Source organism: Mesoplodon densirostris, chromosome 17 (genome assembly GCF_025265405.1).
Source record: "Mesoplodon densirostris isolate mMesDen1 chromosome 17, mMesDen1 primary haplotype, whole genome shotgun sequence".
In the NCBI taxonomy this organism is placed as follows: domain Eukaryota; kingdom Metazoa; phylum Chordata; class Mammalia; order Artiodactyla; family Ziphiidae; genus Mesoplodon; species Mesoplodon densirostris.
In genome coordinates, this window is record NC_082677.1 from 864242 (window position 1) to 885235 (window position 20994).

Below are 20994 nucleotides of genomic sequence, written 5' to 3' on the forward strand. Positions count from 1 at the left end.
CCGCAGCATGTGGGATCCTCTTGGACCGGGGCACAAACCCGTGTCCCCTGCATTGGCAGGCGGACTCTCAACCACTGCGCCACCAGGGAAGCCCTTGTCTAGTGTTTACGTTGTATGTCTTTCCCATCTTTTTACTTCCAGCATTCTCATATCTATATATTTAAGATGTATTTATTAGCAGCATGAATAGAGCTCTGGGTTTTTTGTTTTTGTTTTAATATTGTCAGATAATCTTCTTTTGGTCTATTTACATTTAATGAAATTACTGATTTGGTTTAAATTTGTTGCCTTAGTATTTGCTTTTTGTTTTTTCATGCCTTTTTTTTTTTTTTTTTTTTTTTTGCGGTATGCGGGCCTCTCACTGTTGTGGCCTCTCCCGTTGCGGAGCACAGGCTCCGGATGCGCAGGCCCAGCGGCCATGGCTCACGGGCCCAGCCGCTCCGCGGCATATGGGATCCTCCCAGACCGGGGCACGAACCCGTATCCCTTGCATCGGCAGGCGGACTCTTAACCACTGCGCCACCAGGGAGGCCCTTCATGCCTTTTTTATGTTTCATTTTCTCTCCTTTCTTATCTTCTTTTGTTTGATTATTTTTTATTATTCCATTTCTCCCTCTGTTATCTTGGGAGCTTACATTCTTTAGCCATTTTTTAGTGTTTTTGTAAAGATTACAATACTCATCTTTAACTTATCAAAGTCTAGTATAATTTAGTATTTTACTACTTTCTGGACAATGCCAGAATTTTACGTTATTTTCAGTTTTCAGTTCTAGAATTTCCATTTATCCATTTTTTATAGTTTTTAGTTCTTACTGAAATTGTCATCTTGTCTTTTAATTCGCTGAACATATTGACCATAGTTGTGTTAAAGCCTGTGTCTGATGTTTCCATCGCATGTTTCCCCTTCTGCCTGTGTTTCCATTTATTTCTCTTGGTTTTGGTTAGGTAGTCTTGCTCCTATGTGTCTGGTTGTTTTAGATTGAATGCCAGGCATTGTAAATGAACATTTTTAGAGATAATTTTAGGCTGTATGTCTCTGCTGTCTAGTGTGATAACCACTAGCCACATGTGACTATTTATATTTAAATCATTTAAAAGTAAGTAAAGTTTTAAAATCCAGGTCCTATTGCCTGAGCCCCATTTCAAATGCTCAACAGCCACATGTGGGTAGTGGCTGCCTTATCAGGACTGATATCTTTTACTAGAGAGAATTTACTTTTGCTTATGGCCTCAGAGATGCAAGGAATCCTGAATCACCTGAAGCCAGTTGAGTTTGAGATGATTCTAAATTGGGCTCGGGTCTTACAAGGGCTGGTGTCCTTCTGATTTCCCTTCCGGTCTGAGTGTAGCCTTTGGAGGTCAGTCAAGTCTGAATACTGGAGGATTCCCAGGGCTGCCACCTCAGCAGGCCCAGCTCCAGGCTTTATGTCTTCAGCCCGTCTTCTGTGAAAAGCTCTGTTCCTTGCAGCCTGGGCTTCCTCATTAACAGACACCCCTGGGAGAAGAGCAGCCCAGACGCAGCTCAGCCCTCAGTCTTCCCTTCTGTTCCTCAGCTTGAGGCCTTGTAATTCCTCATGGCCTTGATGGTTCTCTAATGTATCCAAACCGATTTTGTGCAAAAATATTTTTGTCCCCAGCTGCCTTAGTGGTTCTTAGAGGGAGAGATGTTTAAAACAGCGGTCCGTCAAGCCAGCAGTAGAACTCCTCTAAAAATGATGTTTTAATCAAATACTTAAACAAAGATGCCCAACAGCTAACCTGTTTAGCGCACTTTTTCACCTCTGCGGTCCTGTTTGATTCCAGTTACAAGTTTGTGATCAACATACTTTGTATCTTTTTTTTTTTTTTTTTTTTGTGGTACATGGGCCTCCCACGGCTGTGGCCTCTCCCGCTGCGGAGCACAGGCTCTGGACCCGCAGGCTCAGCGGCCAGGGCTCACGGGCCCAGCCGCTCCGCGGCATGCGGGATCCTCCCAGACCAGGGGCACGAACCCGTGTCCCCTGCATTGGCAGGTGGACTCCCAACCACTGCGCCACCAGGGAAGCCCCATACTTTGTATCTTTATTTCAGAGATGAGAACATTTAGGTTCAAAGCGATAAAATAAACAAGCAAGTAGAGGGAGAGCTGAGATTCAACCCTAGATTCCCTGAGATCCTCTGACTGTTGTTAGACCCAGCGTCTGGCAGTGATAATCATGCAAAATGAATGGTAGGCATGACCGTGAAGACTCATCTGTCTTATTGGCCCCTCAGGTCATTCTAAAGTCCCTTTTCTCCTTTAAAATGAGTTCCAGAATAGGTCTCCTTCCTGATACTTAAAATACTTGGGCTCTTTAATATTTAGAATAATTTAAAAGAAATTATTCTAAATATTATATAAATATTTCTCTATTGATGAGCCTATATTTTCTATTTCTTTTCCAGTTTTCTATTATATAACTTTATCTGAATTCTATTAACTATGTTTTTTTTCCTCCCCAAGATAACTGCTAAAATACCAAGCACAGCAGTTGCTAGACCTGTAGCTACTGGATGTGGGGTAGGTTTCCTTAAGCTGAAGATATGAAGATGCATTTTCTCATACATAAGTTCAGTTTAGGCAGACTGTTCTAAATAAGTTTGGCTACCTTTCAGCCCATGACCTGGATATATTTTCCATTTTGGTTAGTGATGAACATTATAAATTGTTGATTAATAGCTTTGAATATTTTAGTCATTTTGGTTTTAAATATAACAGAAAATATTTTATTGTCTTTTCCTACCTGTAAACCTCGTGTTTGTTGATTGACTTCTTTTCATTTTCTATATAATATAACCAAGTGTCATGTGTATTCCATTCGTATATCTTATGTGAGGTTAGATGTTATTTAAACATAATGTTTATAATTTTTAAAAACTTACTAATTAATACATGAAAAAATAAAATTTAAGAAAAACTTCAGAGGCATATAATTGGGTCTTGCTTTTATTTGAGATCGTTGGAGGAAAGATGCTATATTAAAATTCATAAAAGAAAATCTTTTAAATCTTGCCCAAAGTACCTACAATTTGGATATTTTAGCTTATGTGAAATAATAGAGGAATGGGAGAAAAATGGAGGAATGAGGTGAAATAGTGTTTCCTAGTCTTTATGATAATATTTCTTAGGGGTCATAAAAATGGTTTTAGAACCTAGAGGTCCCAGGCACTTGCCTTCCAAGTGTCCCTTCCTGTGAATGAAGAAAGTGGCCTTATACATTATATAACAGTGTGTCATGTGATGCATACGTTTATTAATCAACCAAAGCAGGTATCACTCATAAATTTGGTTTTTGGTGATGTTTCAGAATAGGAGACAGCAAGCTTTTCTGTGAAGGGCCCTGTGATTTAGGCTCTTCGGAACCCAGCTCAGCATTTTCAGAGAGGCAGCCACAGACGATGTGCAGGCAAATGGACTGCGGCTGTGGCCCAGTACAAAGGCTGAGGGTTATAGTTTGCCAATGCCTGTTTTAGAGTTTTATTGTTTGATCCTATATCCTTGGGAGATAAATGGAAAAAAATTATGTTTAGGTTTACTTGCCAATAGAATGAAGGAAAAAAAGTTATAAAGCAAACTTTTATACTTTGGTTTATAAATTTAAATGTAGGCCTTTTTTGGAATCGTTTTAACTTAGTTTTTTGTTTACTAGTCCAAGACATCCCTGGCATCGTCAATGGGAAGACCAATGACAGGGGCTATTCAGGTATCTCCATTGTGTGGGTGTTCATTTTGGGCCTTTCCTGTGACTTAGAATATTATTACCAACGTTTTTTTAAGTTGTTACTTATATAGTGACCCTGGTTCTTTAAACTGTGGGCTAAAGTTTGGACCGTTTGAAATCTTTGGTGGCAAAGTCTCTTTGGATTTATTTACTCAGGTCTCAAATGAAATCCCACTGGGAATGGACATAGGCCTGATAGTTTGCTTGTAGGATGTACTCTGGGACTTGCTTTTCCTTTGCTGTCATTTACAGCAGTTTCTGTGGTTTCTCTCTTAGGCATATAGGAGACCAACCAAAAGTAGGAGAGTAGCCAGTTACTAAGCTGCATAAGGTACTATCTAAAAATCCTTAAGAGTGCTTTTCTTTTCAAACTGGGAGTAAGTCCAGTTCGACAAGGAATCAAAATTTGATAGAGGAAAGGTGAAGTGCAGACAGACTGGCACGTGAGGAGGTGGGAGCACGGAGCAAGCCGGCAGGGGACGAAACCAATGTTAGACGCTAGGCTGTGTTGCGACGTGTGTCGTGCAGCTCTGCAAGTAAGAGGCAAGTCTTACTTAAGAATGCTCTTTAAATGATGCTTGTTCTCCTAAGGATGGAGTTACTAGACCCATGACAGCAGTGAGAGCAGCTGGTTTTACCAAAGCAGCTTTGAGAGGTTTGTTCTATTTCAGCTATTAATTTTTTTCAGATCTTAAAATTTTTAAAATGTTTTTGTATGTGTAAATGTATCACCATATTAAATAAAGTCTAATATGCCATTGATTATTTTAGGGGCCATTAAGAAAGGAAAGGGGTGATGGAAATGTTCTGCATCCCAGTTGAGGTGGTAGTTACACTGGCACGTAATCTGTCAAAATGTGCCGAGCTCCACGTCTAAAATTTGTATGTGAGTTAGAGCTAAGAGTTAAAGGTGAAAATAGTATTTAAATATATGATAAGTTAAATAATAATGTTTAAATAAAATTGTTGTGACAAAAATTAATGGTTATTATACCAGTAATGGAAAATTAAAAGGCTAATACCTAGTTATTACTCACATGATTGACCATTTAGAGTTCTTAATAGGGATAGATTACTATGGGGGAGAAATAAATACCGAGAGATATTTATTTTTGTTTTTACATGGTAACACACAGTTTTATTTACATGGTTTTATGTATGTTAAAAATCTTACCAGTTTCTTAATATGCAAAATATTTATGTAAGCATAAAAAATGTGCATTCCATTTAATAAATAGGTAAATTAAGTAGCATGTGCGCGGTTTCATATCCCTTCGGTTGTGCTGGATTGAGCACTAAAGGTGAACTCTTCACTGTGTCTCAGGCTCTGCGTTCGACCCCCTCGGTCAGTCGCGGGGCCCTGCACCGCCCCTGGAGGCCAGGAACGAAGACAGGTATGCAAATCCTGTGCTGCTCTGCTGTGGTTGTTGCACGTTCTTAACTTTTACTTCTCAAGTGCATAATCCTTATATATATGAAAAGTTCATGTCAGCAGAATAGTAACCAAAGCATCATCCCTGGTTCTCGGAACTAGCAAAAGAATCAAGTCTCAGAAAAGCAGCCCTGTGTATTCCATGCAGTTTTAGTGTAATATTATTGACTTGAAGATGTGTCTGATTTTTATATGTGCCAATATTGATTCTCTTGAAGGCCAAATGGGGTTGTACATGTAATAAGATATTCTTATTTTAAAAGGATATTTCAAAGAAAAATATTAAGAAAATGTATGTTAGTCATATTGATATCGAGAAATATAGTTTTTTATAGAATTAACTTAGTTTTGGGCCATTGACTAGAGAGTAGCTAAAAAGCTACGGTGTAAATTCAGCTGTGTACATTTACTGATATCTAAGCACCATTAGATTTTACAAATAGTGATAGCAGCCAGCATTTACCGAGTGCTCACTGTGCGATCACTGCGTGCCCTGCGCTGTGCACGAGCTTCCCCGAGAAGACTGAGCTCTTGTGTCATCAGTTCGGGGGGAGGGAAGCACGGAGAGCTCGCTGGGTTAGGCTAGTGCACGGCAGGACTGAGACTTGAACCCAGGCGGTCTACTTCCAGGGCTCATGTTTTTTGTTTGTTTGTTTGTTCGTTTTTTTTTTTTTTTTTGCGGTATGCGGGCCTCTCACTGTTGTGGCCTCCCCCGTTGCGGAGCACAGGCTCCGGATGCGCAGGCCCAGCGGCCATGGCTCACGGGCCCAGCCGCTCCGCGGCATATGGGATCCTCCCAGACCGGGGCACGAACCCGCATCCCCTGCATCGGCAGGCGGACTCTCAACCACTGCGCCACCAGGGAGGCCCTGGGGCTCATGTTTTTAAATTGTAATTCTTAAACCTCGTACTTGGGCTATTGTATAAATTACATAATTTCCCTTTTTGACTAATAAGGAACTTCTATAGAAAGTCAGTTTACTTTGTATCCTAGTTAATGGCAGCAGGTTTGCTAATAAATACATGTTATCTTACTTAAATATGTCATTTAGGATCCTGTCAGCTGCTAACAGCTGAAAACATCAGAAAAAACACACACAACAAGAATGTTTTATTATCTCCCATAACAGAAGGTCTGGAGGATGGTTAATTTAACTTCTCAATAACCTCACACTGGTTCAGCTTCTTTCTGATTCTCTTGGCTCTTCTCAAGAGCCTGCCCATCCTCATGATTCCAGGAGGGCCACGGGAGTTCAGAACCTTCCTGTAGTTGATAAAACCTAGAGTCAGAAGGTGCTCAGTCTTAGGTCCCCTTTGAAGAGCAGGGATCTTTCTGGGAGACATTTGTCCCAGGCAGACGCGTCTTCATTTCTTATTGGCCAGAAATTCATCACACATGCCTGACGGAACCAGACCTTAGGCAGGAGGGTGAGACTCTCCTGTAGCCTAGCTTTCACGTTCGGGGACGCGGGGCGGCGGCAGCCTCCTGTGGAGGCGCCCAGCAGTGTCTGCACAGAGTTCATTCTCCTGGCGGCTGGTAGGGACGGGGTAGTGACTTCCACTGTCTTCATAAAATTCTCTTACAGAGTTTTAGCGCTACATTTTTATAATGATATTTTAGGTTTAATTATAACAACCTGTAAGCAACATTTAAAGACATTTATTAGAGTGTTTCAGACAGCTTGAAAATAGAATTCCGTACTTTGAATTCTGAACTTTCTAACCTTTAGAAAGCCACCATCTATTATTAGAATTTTGCAATCTCTATAAACTAATAAAATATGTTGCCTTAATCCCAGGTTTTACTGAAGAATATGATTTTATAGACAAACCTATACTGTGAAATTTATTCCTGTGTTCTTTTTAAAAGTCCATTTGTAGAGAATTAAGAGAATTGATGTTTACTTCGATATATTTGTAGTAAAAGTTTATTTAGGCAGTGATGTACATTCAGAGTGTTGTGTTTTATTGAAAGAAAGTGGTAGTAAAACAACACTGATGTTGTGTTTGAAACATGGCTGATCTGGGGACACTTCATTTGCTACTAATGAAGTCAGGGTTTTAAACTTCCTCACCTTGTTAGAAGTCTCTGTGGTGAGTGGGGCTTCCCTGGTGGCCCAGTGGTTAGGACTCGTTGTTTTCACTGCCATGGCCCCGGGTTCGATCCCTGGATGGGGAACTGAGATGCCACAAGCCACACGGCATGGCCAAAAAAAAAAAAAAAAAAAAAAAGTCTCTATGGTATCTATTCGGTAGTAAATAATTTTTCTCTTTTATGGGGTCTTCAGTCTTTCTAACCATAGATAAAGTTTTCATTTGCCATAGAATCTGCTTTCCTTTGGGGATGGTAATGCAACAGCATGGCCCTAGAGTACCTTATCATGTGTTTAAATCCTGGCTCCATTACTTACTAGCTGTATGATCTCAGGCTTAGTACTTAACTTTCTTTCACTTTCTTTCTTTCTTTTTTTTTGGCCGCCCTGTGTGTCTTGTGGGATCTCAGTTCCCTGACCAGGGACCGAACCCGTGCCCCTTGAAGTGGAAGCACGGAATCCTAACCACTGGATCGCCAATACTTAACTTTCTAAACCTCAGTTTCCCTGTCAGTGAAATGATAGTACTTGTATCAAATATTCTTATGAAGATTAAGTGATATAATTAGGGTAAAGCATTTAGCTCAAAATTAAATTACACTTATGCTAAATAAATGTTAGCTATTTTTACTATTATAAATAATTATATAATGTAGTTATTAAAAACAGTGGCACATTTATTCTTTAAGGCCACATATATTTGTCTTATCTGTGACTTACTCTTAAAGTTTATAAGCAAATGATGGACAATGTTAAAAGTAGGTTAACTTTTGTATGTATTATCAGTGGTTGAATGACTCAAAATATACTTACTTTTTTCTTTAACAGTCCAGAAGAAAAGATAAGACAATTAGAGAAGAAAGTAAATGAGTTGGTAGAAGAAAGCTGTATTGCTAACAGTTGTGGAGACTTAAAATTGGTGAGTTCATAAACTGATAAGATTCAAGATTATGAAGTATGTGCATATGTATCTTTATGTATAAAGATATAAGCACATGTCTAGATAAATACTTTCATTTTGTTGTGGACTGGCCTTAGAGTTTTCACTGAAATAATTATTTTGAGAACCTGCAGTTGTAACTCTGCTTCATAAACTGAAGTCAAAGCAATTGGCTGATTTTGTAATTTTTCACATCGGTCATTTAAGGAGGGGAAAAAATTCCAGTGCATCGGCTGGCTAAATTTTGCAGCCTGGTGGACTGCTGAATGGGGCACACAGCCTGCTGCAGGTGGAGCCCATGGCCCACACACAGCACTAAGGCTGTTTTCTCATTCAAGCCTGACTGCTCTAAAGTATTTTATCCTAAGTAAACTGCAAAATTGTGGTTTGCTCCTTGGCAATCCAACTCTGCTGCTTTTTTTAAAATTGACTCTTTTCTTAGTTTGCTTTGTTCACATTACTTTGGTCATCATAGAACATAAATGTAATTTCTGTGACTTAGTTATCAGATCAATGAATACCATTAGAAAGATTCAGTATAAGCTACTTTTATTGCTCACAGAACCTGTGCTTTTTTATCTAGTTCTAAAAAAAAAAAATTCCATGTTTAATTAATGTGACTGTGGTCAGTCTCTCAGTGGAAATCGATAAAAAGTTCTTGGCATCCTGAGTAAGATCTGAGCGAAACTAAGGATCTATTGCCGTATTGGGTAGCAGTTATCCATGATCCATGATCCAATACTTGTCTGTATTTTGAGCATCCGAGAAACCAAACAAATCCACCTAAATTCCTACCTCATGAGATTGAATTAAAACACCAAAGACTCAGGAGTTGGGAGGAAAAAGGAAGTAGATAGACATGGTCAGACCGAAAGGGGGTGGGAGGTGAGGTAATGGAGAACCTCGACGTGGGGCAGGTGTGCTCCAGGTCTTAAACCCCATGCTTCCTCTTCTTTCCCAGAGAAGACACTCGGCCTTTCCATGCGGGAGGAAGAGCTCCCGTTTAAACAATAGAAGGGGAGTTTATGGTAGGAGCACATGGGCATCAGGGAACCCAGGGGTAATGGCAGCCACCCCTGCTTCCCGCAGACACTTCCCGAATGCACCAAATTCCGTGTGAGTGCTCAAAGGAGTTTACACAGTGTACACTTGATTTCAGGCCTTAGAAAAGGCAAAAGATGCAGGAAGAAAAGAGAGAGTCCTGGTGAGACAACGAGAACAAGTTACAAGTCCAGAAAACATCAATTTGGATTTAACTTACTCAGTAAGTATGAAGTACCTGTTGAGTACAGTTATCTTGGTGAGAATAGATTCCAGAACTCTTTTTTCTTTTTATTTATTTATTTATTTATATTATTATTATCTTTTTAAAAAATTTTTTTTCAAATTTAATCAGTTATACATATACATATGTTCCCATATCCCCTCCCTTTTGCGTCTCCCTCCCACCCTCCCTATCCCACCCCTCCAGGCGGTCACAAAGCACTGAGCTGATCTCCCTGTGCTATGCGGCTGCTTCCCACTATCTATCTACCTTACGTTTGGTAGTGTATATATGTCCATGCCTCTCTTTTGCTTTGTCACAGCTTACCCTTCCCCCTCCCCATATCCTCAAGTCCATTCTCAAGTAGGTCTGTGTCTTTATTCCCGTTTTACCCCTAGGTTCTTCATGACATTTTTTTTAAAATTCCATATATATGTGTTAGCATACGGTATTTGTCTTTCTCTTTCTGACTTATTTCACTCTGTATGACAGACTCTAGGTCCATCCACCTCATTACAAATAGCTCAATTTCATTTCTTTCTATGGCTGAGTAATATTCCATTGTATATATGTGCCACATCTTCTTTATCCATTCATCCGATGATGGACACTTAGGTTGTTTCCAGCTCCGGGCTATTGTAAATAGTGCTGCTATGAACATTTTGGTACATGTCTCTTTTTGAATTATGGTTTTCTCTGGGTATATGCCCAGTAGTGGGATTGCTGGGTCATATGGTAGTTCTATTTTTAGTTTTTTAAGGAACCTCCATACTGTTCTCCATAGTGGCTGTACCAATTCTCATTCCCACCAGCAGTGCAAGAGTGTTCCCTTTTTTCCACACCCTCTCCAGAATTTATTGTTTCTAGATTTTTTGATGATGGCCATTCTGACTGGTGTGAGATGATATCTCATTGTAGTTTTGATTTGCATTTCTCTAATGAGTAAAGATGTTGAGCATCCTTTCATGTGTTTGTTGGCAGTCTGTATATCTTCTGTGGAGAAATGTCTATTTAGGTCTTCTGCCCATTTTTGGATTGGGTTGTTTGTTTTTTTGTTATTGAGCTGCATGAGCTGCTTATAAATTTTGGAGATTAATCCTTTGTCAGTTGCTTCATTTGCAAATATTTTCTCCCGTTCTGAGGGTTGTCTTTTGGTTTTGTTTATGGTTTCCTTTGCTGTGCAAAAGCTTTTAAGTTTCATTAGGTCCCATGTGTTTATTTTTGTCTTTATTTCCATTTCTCTAGGAGGTGGGTCAAAAAGGATCTTGCTGTGATTTATGTCATAGAGTGTTCTGCCTATGTTTTCCTCTAAGAATTTGACAGTGTCTGGCCTTACATTTAGGTCTTTAATCCATTTTGAGCTTATTTTTGTGTATGGTGTTAGGGAGTGATCTAATCTCATACTTTTACATGTCCCTATCCAGTTTTCCCAGCACCACTTATTGAAGAGACTGTCCTTTCTCCACTGTACATTCCTGCCTCCTTTATCCAAGATAAGGTGCAGAACTCTTTTTTTCTTCTTTGTTTCTTGTTTTCTCTTGTTCCTTAAGCCTTATTGGACTTAAGGTGCCCAGAATTAGATTAATAATACTCTTTAGTTCATGGGACCACTCTTATCTTTGGTCTGTACAGTGATCTTCTTTAGTTAGTTAATTAGTCATTTTTAATAATGTAGTAAATATTTGTAAACCTACCAGCCAAGGACTCGTGAAGATTGCTAATATTTGGGTTCTATTCAGTGTGGATACTTTAACGAGATTTGTTTGTTTTGTTTTGAGGTATAATTGAGATACGGTGTTCTGTTAGTTTCAGGTATACAACACGATGACTTGATATTTGTATATATTATGAAATGATCACCACAGTAAGTCCAGTTAACCTCCGTCACCAAACATAGTTAGAGAGATAATGGGGTTCTTATTTATTTATTTATTTATTTATATATTTTTTTTTTTTTGGCTGCATTGGGTCTTTGTTGGTGTGCACAGGCTTTCTCTAGTTGCCGCGAATGGGGGCTACTCTTGGTTGCAGTGCACGGGCTCTAGACACACGGGCTTCAGTAGTTGTGGTGCATAAGCTTCAGTAGTTGTGGCTCGCGGGCTCTAGAGCTCAAGCTCAGTAGTTGTGGCTCATGGGCTTAGTTGCTCCGTGGCATGTGGGCTCCTCCTGGACCAGGGCTCGAACCCATGCACTGGCAGGAGGATTCTTAACCACTGTGCCACCAGGGAGGTCCCGATAACGAGATTCTAATGTGGACTTTTTGGTCTGTGATTTTAGAGAACTTCAAACTAGGTGAATAAGATAATGTTCTGTGAGGAGAGTAGGGGGGAAAAACCAGCTAATTTCTAGAAAAATTTATTCAATTCTGAAAAGACACTTCTTTGGTATTTATACTGCTGTTTAAAAGGGTGTGTTTTCAGTAGGAAAAGTCTTCATACGCTAAATAAGTGGAAAAAAGGACATTAGAACTTAGAATAAGAAGAATTTTTATATGTTTACTATTTATAGCTAATATTTTTAAATTCCATGGAGTCTTTAGATTTGGGAATAATTTGTGATGATTATTTTTTTTCCTTTAGGAACATAATTTACTATAACTTAATGATTTAAATTATAAATTTGCATATAGAGCAGCAATACTATACAAATTAAGGTTCAAGGTATTCCACATGATGTTTACTTTATATTTACAAAGAGAGTTTGGTCCACTATCTTCCTTATTCCTTTTATTACCAGCAACAGTAATAATACACATTTATTCTTTGTGGGTCTTCCTGAGATTAAAAGATAGCAAATCCATTAATTAGAAAGAATACATGGAAAATTAGGTGAAATTTAGAGGAAAGCTCCACCTGTCTTTTTTTTATAAATTTACTTATTTACTTTATTTATTTTTGGCTGCATTGGGTCTTTGTTGCTGCACGCGGGCTTTCTCTAGTTTCGGTGAGCAGGGGCTACCCTTCATTGCGGTGCGCAGGCTTCTCATTGTGGTGGCTTCTCTTGTTGCGGAGCATGGGCTCTAGGCACGCAGGCTTCAGTAGTTGCGGCACATGGGCTCAGTAGTTGTGGCTCGCGGGCTCTAGAGCGCAGGCTCAGTAGTTGTGGCGCACGGGCTTAGTTGTTCCGTGGCGTGTGGGATCTTCCTGGACCAGGGCTCGAACCCGTGTCCCCTGCATTGGCAGGCGGATTCTTAACCACTGCGCCACCAGGGAAGCTCCCACCTGTCTTAATGTTCTGGTTCATATTGGAATGCAAGGTGTTCTCTGTGTACTTCATTGCCGTGTGGGTTGGGAATCTTGATAGAAGTATCTAACTTTGTTACAGTATTTTAATCTCTAGAAAGATTATAGGCAAGAGGGGCCTAAAATGATCATTATGTGTCTGTTTGCAATATTTTTTTCTTAGGTTCTTTTCAACTTGGCCAGTCAGTATTCAGCTAATGAAATGTATCCTGAAGCACTAAACACCTATCAAGTTATAGTGAAAAATAAGATGTTTAGTAATGCAGGTAAGTGTGTATAGTCAGTTTTTCGAATAAGTATAGTTCTTTTGTACTGTTAATTTACAATTTCCTCACTTTATGCTTTCTTATAATGAAATCATCTGTGCTCTGAGCAAATTCATATTTATGATAGGGGTGCCCTGCTTAAAGATATGAAAATTCACACAAATACAAATGAAAAAAAACAGTTGGTATAAGATATATTGCCTAACAGTAAGTGAAAACAGTATTCTGTATCACAAGTAGAAGGAGCCATGGCAACCTACAGAACATGCTTTCCCTTGTATAATTATCCACAAGAGACCTTTGTTTATATTTAACATTTATATTGTGTAATTTTTTGGTCTCAGTATTAAAGTATATCAGAATATTATTTTCTTTAATATTTTATTAAACTATTACATCATATAGTTTAAACCAGGTAAGTGTACTCTTTTTGTTCCTGAGCTACAGGCGTCTTCATCCTGGGTCCTGGGGTGGGCCCTATAGAGTGGAGGGAGGGTCAGGATTAAGGAGAGCTAATTATTACCTAATATCCCCCAAGTCCTGGTGAGAAGATGTGTGGGATTATTCGAGTACGAGTTGGAAAGACTAGACAAGCTTTCTGAGTGGACGTTGCATTTGAGCTGAGTCTCAAGTTTGTAGAAACACTTTTTCTCATCAATTCATAAATGCTTACTGTAGAAAACGTGGGGAAAAAAGGATAAACTGTACATATTGGAGCTCTGGGAGATGCTGGAATAACGTCCAAAAGAAGGTCTAATTTTGAATTATCTAATACTTTTTAAGTCCCACGTTTTCTTAGAAGAACACAACTCCAGTTTTATAATGTCAGTCTATTGTTTTCTAGCCATGTTTCTAGGAATCCATCTGTCTTAAGTTCTAATTCCTTGCAGAGGTTTAGTGTGCACATACATGAAAATAGTATAACTGTTTTAAAGTGAGAATTTTAGTTAATGTCTGAAGCTTCGTAAGTTGAGAAGACCTTCAAAAAATATAAATTAAGGTCATCTAAAATATCATAGAAAAAGTGAAAAATATAGGATATTATATATTCATTAAATTTTTTTTAACTAGGACGGTTGAAAGTGAATATGGGAAATATTTATTTAAAGCAAAGAAATTATTCCAAAGCCATTAAATTCTACCGAATGGCCTTAGATCAAATTCCAAGTCTCCATAAAGAAATGAGGTAAGTTTGTAAAATTTAAGTGTCGTTCTTGAGAAACAGGGTCACTCTTTTGACGCGTTGCCAGTGGGCTGAGTGCTTTGTGGTATCTGTACATGAGAGGTGTTAGATTCTTGTTGTAGCTGTAGTGCTTTGGTCTGTCCCCTTGTGACTACTTGCATGCATTTGTGTGATGGAAGTTAAAGGTTGAAGGCATAATATGTGATCAGTTGGAATAAAACTAAGCTAATGGGCCTATATAGGGAATAACACTGCAGGCAATTAGCGCCATAATACAACTTACTGCCAACACCAAATCAAACAGCGGTTCTTTAGAACATACCAGACTCCAGAATGCAAGACTGGAAACCAAGACCTCCTTACATTCTTACTACAGCTTGAGAAGGGAAGAGCGAGAGGAAGAGGGAAGAGGAGGATGCTGGGATGTTTCTTGTTCTTACCGTATTTCAGGAGCAGAAACAGTAGATTACCTTATGGTCTGGTTATAACTATGGGAACATAGGAGGGTACCAGGATACTTACTGGTCATAATTTCTCCTAGGCACAGTACAGTGCCTCTGTGAAAGTTAATTTCTTTGTAAATGCCACTTTTCGCAATAATTTGTTTTCGAATTATGCATAATATCTCATTATCATCAGTAAATATCTAACTTACAGAGCACAATGCCCTTGAGGTACTTTTAACCCAGGTGAGGCCAAGAATTTGAGCATTTTCGAAAAAGATAATAATATTATATAGTATATGTTAAGTGCTTAACAATCCATAATCAAGAGGTAGTATAGTAATTAAGTTGAAGGAATAATTATTGAGAACAAGAAAGGTCAAGAGAGGCTTAACGAAGGAGGTATACTTGAGTTGGTTACTAAAGTGAAGACAAGCGAAGGGGTAACATTCCCGACAAAGGGAGCACTGTAAGAAGAGTCTGGAAAATACTATGATCTGATCAGAGAATTAGGAGTAAAAGGATTTAGTTGAAACGGGGTTATATTGAGGAGTGGTTAGAAATAAGGTAGGATCACATTCATTAGAATGGCTATAATCAAATATAGACAATAATTAGTGTTGAGGAAGATGTAGAGAAGTTGGAATCCTCATATGGTGGGGATGTAAAATGGCCCAGACACTTTGGAAAATAATTAGGTTGCTTTTTTAAAACGTTAAACACAAATTTACCATATGACCAATTCCATTCCTAGGTATATACCCAAGAGAAATGACAACATGTATTATCACAAAGTATTGTACATGAATGTTTATAGCAGCATTATTCATAATAGCCAAAAAGTAGAAGCAATCCAAATGTCCATCAAGTAGTCAATGGAAAAATAAAATGTGGTATAGCCATGCAATAGAATACTACTCAGCAGTAAAGAAGGAATGAAGTACTCTTACATGCTGTAATATGGAGGAACCTCAAAAAGATTATGCTAATTGAATGAAGCCAGACACAAAATATCACATATTGTAACTCCATTTATATACAATGTCTAGAAAGGCAAATCCAGAGAGACAGAATGTAAATTAGCGTTTGCCTGGGGCTAGAGGTGAGATCGAGGAATGACTGCAGATGGGCACAGGTTCTCTTTTTGGGGTGATGAAAATGACAAAGTAAGAATGTGGTTATGGTTCCACAACTGTGTTAATATAGCAATAATTATTGAATCATACACTTAAAATAAGTGAATTTTATGCTGTGTAAAGTAAACCTCAATATAGCTTTAACAAAACAAAACAAAAAAGAAGTAAAGTGGGAAAGAAAAGAAGGAAATTATTTGTGGAATGTCTTGATTGCCATACTAGGGAGTTCAGACCTCTAAAGCGAATCCACGTTTATTTTTCTCTAGGATTAAAATTATGCAGAATATTGGAGTTACATTTATTAAAACTGGGCAGTATTCAGATGCCATCAATTCATTTGAGCACATAATGAGTGTGGCACCAAACCTGAAGGCAGGCTTCAACCTGATTCTTAGTTACTTTGCTGTTGGAGATGGAGAAAAAATGAAGAAGGCATTCCAAAAACTGATAGCTGTTCCATTAGAAACTGAAGAAGATGGTAAATACATTTCACCAAATGTGAGTATGAAGAAGACTTATGTAGCCAGCTCCTGATTACCTGTGCTTCTCTGTCTCCAGAAATGAGAAAGTTGGAGTGGATGACATTTCACGTTTCTCCCAGCCCTGTATTAATGTGTTTTATCATTTTCATTTGTTATTTAAATTAGGTTGACACCAGGGCTATTGAAATAGGGCTAGAGATTATGGTTAAAACAGACTGCACAATTTTAGTCAAAAAACGAAAAGGAGAATCTTAGGAAAAATTGTCATTCTTTAATGTTGTTTTATATGGAGTCATACCCTGTGCACTTGCCTGTGTTGATACATCACAATGAATAGTAATGTCAGTTTCATAAATTGAACCTAATAGGTCTTCCTGATAGGGTGTAAGGGTGTCACAGCATAGTGGCTGGCCCCACTACTCAGTATTTAACTCTCCTTGTTCCTCTGTATTTAAAATAGCACTAATTATAACAACCTACCGTATAGGGTTGTAAGGATTAAATGAGGTAATGCATGTGAAATGCTTAAAATAGTACCTGGAACATAGTAAGTGCTGGGTAGATGTTAATTATTATATATAACTTTCATATTGAGAAAAAGTCATATATGTTGTGAAAGAAATCATCTATGTTTTCAATAGGAAGTAGCAATATGGATCATACTAAGTAATTGATGATCGTTAAAGCATTTATATTTGAGTTAAGAATTTATAATATCACACATTTGTACTAACAACCACAGCTTCTGTGTACTTGGCCCTATTCTTTCCAGCCTGACCTTGTATCAGCTGCTAGAATCTATGTTAGTTCAGTGGAGAATGTGATAGGTAATCAGAAGTAAGAAGAAAAAGTTTACTTTACATAAGGGAAAATGTTTAGAAAGATTAATATATTCTCCATTTTATACAGCTAGCCTAGTGGTGAGGTTGATTAGAAATCTAGTTCTTGGGCTTCCCTGGTGGTGCAGTGGTTGAGTCTGCCTGCTGATGCAGGGGACACGGGTTTGTGCCCCGGTCTGGGAAGATACCACATGCCGCGGAGCGGCTGGGCCCGTGAGCCATGGCCGCTGAGCCTGCGCGTCCAGAGCCTGTGCTCCGCAATGGGAGAGGCCACAGCAGTGAGAGGCCCGTGTACCGCAAAAAAAAAAAAAAAAAAAAAAAATCTAGTTCTTGATTCTTACTTCTGAATCGCTCATTTTTTCCCCCTAGGATGACCCACATACTAATTTAGTGATTGAAGCTATAAAAAATGATCATCTAAGGCAAATGGAACGTGAAAGGTAATATTTTGGGCACTTCATGATTAAAACTTAATAATGTAGTCTTAACTTCTGTAAGAGAGTTGAATATGCATTCTGATGATTTCTTTCAAAACTTGTATTCAGTATATTTCTTGAATAGTGTTGTCGTTTCACCACTTCTATACTCTACTGGATTCTTTTTTCTCCTTCAATATAATCTCAGTCCTCATGCTAATCCCAATTATTATTACTCAGTTACTCTTACTATTTCTCTGTAATTTGCTTTCCCTCTGCCTCTGGTGCAATATTAGAACTTTGTTCATATTACCTTTGTTCAAAAATTTATGTCTCTGTGTATTTTTATCATGCCCCCCAATTAAATTTCAACTCCCAAAGACAAAATTCTTTTTATTTATTTCATTTCTTCCTTTCTCCGATATGGTACCTAGTCTCTCTCAAGTATGGCTTGCACCTTCTAATATTTATTGAATATGCAACAGGTATCTTAGAAGTTATATCACATCACAGAGGGCTCTTTGTTTTTTTTAATTGTGATAAAATACACATAACATAGGGCTTCCCTGGTGGCGCAGTGGTTGAGAGTCCGCCTGCCGATGCAGGGGATGTGGGTTCGTGCCCCGGTCCGGGAAGATCCCACATGCCATTGAGCGGCTGGGCCCGTGAGCCATGGCTGCTGAGCCTGTGCGTCCGGAGCCTGTGCTCTGCAACGGGAGAGGCCCCAACAGTGAGAGGCCCGCATACCGCCAAAAAAAAAAAAAAAAATACACATAACATAAAATTTAACATAAAATTTATCTTAACCAAGATATGTAATTCTTCATTTCAACGGTAGTGGTAGGTGCATTCACATCCTGAATGAACATTATTTTATTTTTACTTTTTTATTGAAATGTAGTTGATTCACTATATATATATTTATTTTAGATTCTTTTCCATAGGTTATTACAAGATACTGAGTATAGTTCTCTGTGCTATGCAGTAGGTTCTTGTTGGTGTGCGGGCTTATTATTGCGATTGCTTCTCTTGTTGTGGAGCATGGGCTCTAGGCACGTGGGCTTCAGTAGTTGTGGCATGCAAGCTCAGTAGTTGTGGCTCACGGGCTCTAGAGCCCAGGCTCAGTAGTTGTGGCGCATGGGCTTAGTTGCTCCACAGCGTGTGGGATCTTCCTGGACCGGGGATTGAACCGGTGTTCCCTGCATTGGCAGGTGGATTCTTAACCGGTGCACCACCAGGGAAGTCCTGGTTATCTATTTTATATATAGTAGTGTGTATATTTTAATTCCAAATTCCTAGTTTATCACCCCCCCTTCCCCTTTGGTAACCGTAAGTTTATTTTCTATGCCTGTGAGTCTGTTTCTGTTTTTTAAGTAAGTTCATTTATATCAATTTTTTTAGATTCCATGTAGAAGCAATATCATATGATATTTGTCCTTGTCTGACTTACTTCACTTAGTATGATCATCTCTGGGTCCACCCATGTTGCTGCAAATGGCATTATTTCATTCTTTTTTTATGGCTGAGTAATATTCCATTATGTATATATACCACATCTTCTAAAATTCAGTCTTATAATGTAAAAATGTCCAAGTTTCTTTTTCTTTTTTGGCTGTGCTGTGGCTTGCGGGGGGTCTCAATTCCCTGATCAGGGATTGAACCTGGGCCATGGCAGTGAAAGCCTGGAATCCTAACCACTGGACCACCAGGGAATGTCCAAGTTTTGATCAAGAATCACTCATCATACCAAAAACCAGGAAGATCTCAAACAGTGAAAAAAGATAGTCCATAGATGCCAACACTGAGATGACAGAGATGTTAGAATTATCTGACAAATTTTAAAGCAATCATGATAAAAATGCTTCAACAAGCAATTATGAACACACTTAAAACAAATGACAAAATAGCCTCAGAAAAGAAATAGAGTCTCAGCAAAGCAATGATATAAAGAAAAACCCAATGGAAATTTTAGAACTGGAGAATATAACAGCTGAAATGAAAAGCTCAGTGGAGGGACCCAACAGGAGAATGAAGGGGAGCCCGGAGATGGTTGGTGACTGGAAGAGAAAATGGAAATTATCCAATCTGAACAAACAGAGGAAACAGACTAGAAACCAAAATAACCAGAGCCTCAGGGATCCCCGGGACTATTACAAAAGAACCAGCATTTGTGTCATCAAGTCTGGGAAGGAGAGGTGAAAGGGATTAGGCCAAAGAAATAATAGCTGATAACTCCCTAAATTTGGCAAGGAAAATACACTTACAGTACAAGGAGCTGAAGAAATCCCAAGGAGGATAAACCCAAGAAAATCCATGTCATGATATATCATGATTAAACTTCTGAAAATTAAAAACACAAAGTCTTTTTTTCTTAAAATATTTATTTTATTTATTTGGCTGTGCCAGGTCTTAGTTGTGGCATGCGGGATCTTCGATCTTCTTTGAGGCTCGCTGGCTCCTTAGTTGTGGCATGCGAACTCTCAGTTGCGGCATGTGGGATCTAGTTTCCTGACCAGGGATTGAACCCAGGCCCCCTGCTGGGAGTGTGGAGTCTCAAACCCTGGGCCAAAAGGGAAGTCCCTAAAATCACAAAGTCTTGTAAGGAGGCAGAGAAAACAACCCATAAGGGAAAAGCAATTAGAATGACAATGGGAAAGTCTTAATAACCTAAGCTCCCAGCTTAAGAACCTAGAAAAAGTATAAAATAATTAAGCTGTAAGGATGTATTGTACAGCACAGGGAATATAGCCAACATTTTGTAACTATAAATGGAATATAACCTTTAAAAATTATGAATCACTATGTTGTACACCTGAAACTTACATATATAAGTTTCAGGGATTTTATATATATATATTAATATTTTTCAGGTATTATGTATTTTATATATATATAATGTACATCAACTATACCTCAATTAAAATATAAAGAACCTAGAAAAAGAAGAGCAAAATCAACCCAAAAGAAACAGAAGGAAAGAAAGAATAAAGAAAAGAACAGAAATCATTGGCACTGAAGAGAGAAACAATACAGAACATCAGTGAAACAGCTGATTCTTTGAATAGATCAGTAAAGTTAACAAACTTCTAACAAGACTGATGAAGGTAAAAGAGAGAAGACTCAAATTACTAGTATTAGGAACAAAATAGTAGCTATCACTACAGACCCTGCAGACATCAGAAAGATATTAAGGAAATGCTACAGACAACCCTGTACACATAAATTTGAAACTTAGACAAAATGGATCACTTTCTTAAAAAATACAAACTACCACAACTCACTTAATATGAAATAGATCGTTTGAATAGCCCTTTGACCCTTTGAATGTTAAGGAAATTGAATTTATAAGGCAAATCTCCAGACCTATATGGTTTTACTAGAGAATTCTAGAAAATAAAGAAGAATAAACATCATTTCTATACAGTCTCTTCCAGAAAGTAGTTCATTTTATGAACTAGTATTACCCTGATACCAAAATAAAACAGAAGAGACAGAAAACTACAGAAAAATATCTTATG

At 38.4% G+C, this 20994-nt stretch overlaps 1 protein-coding gene across 2 annotated transcripts in view; it reads left to right on the forward strand.

Annotated features, from left to right (window-relative positions):
- IFT88 (intraflagellar transport 88) overlaps positions 1 to 20994 on the forward strand; it is a 74798-nt gene that overhangs the window by 10775 nt on the left and 43029 nt on the right. The window contains exons 4-13 of one of the 2 annotated variants that reach the window (XM_060079913.1): positions 2483 to 2539; positions 3669 to 3722; positions 4332 to 4395; positions 5065 to 5134; positions 8094 to 8184; positions 9365 to 9469; positions 12875 to 12977; positions 14049 to 14163; positions 16006 to 16237; positions 17430 to 17500. In XM_060079913.1, the coding sequence (XP_059935896.1) occupies positions 2483 to 2539; positions 3669 to 3722; positions 4332 to 4395; positions 5065 to 5134; positions 8094 to 8184; positions 9365 to 9469; positions 12875 to 12977; positions 14049 to 14163; positions 16006 to 16237; positions 17430 to 17500 (962 nt within the window). The remainder of the gene's footprint in view (positions 1 to 2482; positions 2540 to 3668; positions 3723 to 4331; positions 4396 to 5064; positions 5135 to 8093; positions 8185 to 9364; positions 9470 to 12874; positions 12978 to 14048; positions 14164 to 16005; positions 16238 to 17429; positions 17501 to 20994) is intronic. The other variant, XM_060079914.1, reaches the window with a different exon arrangement.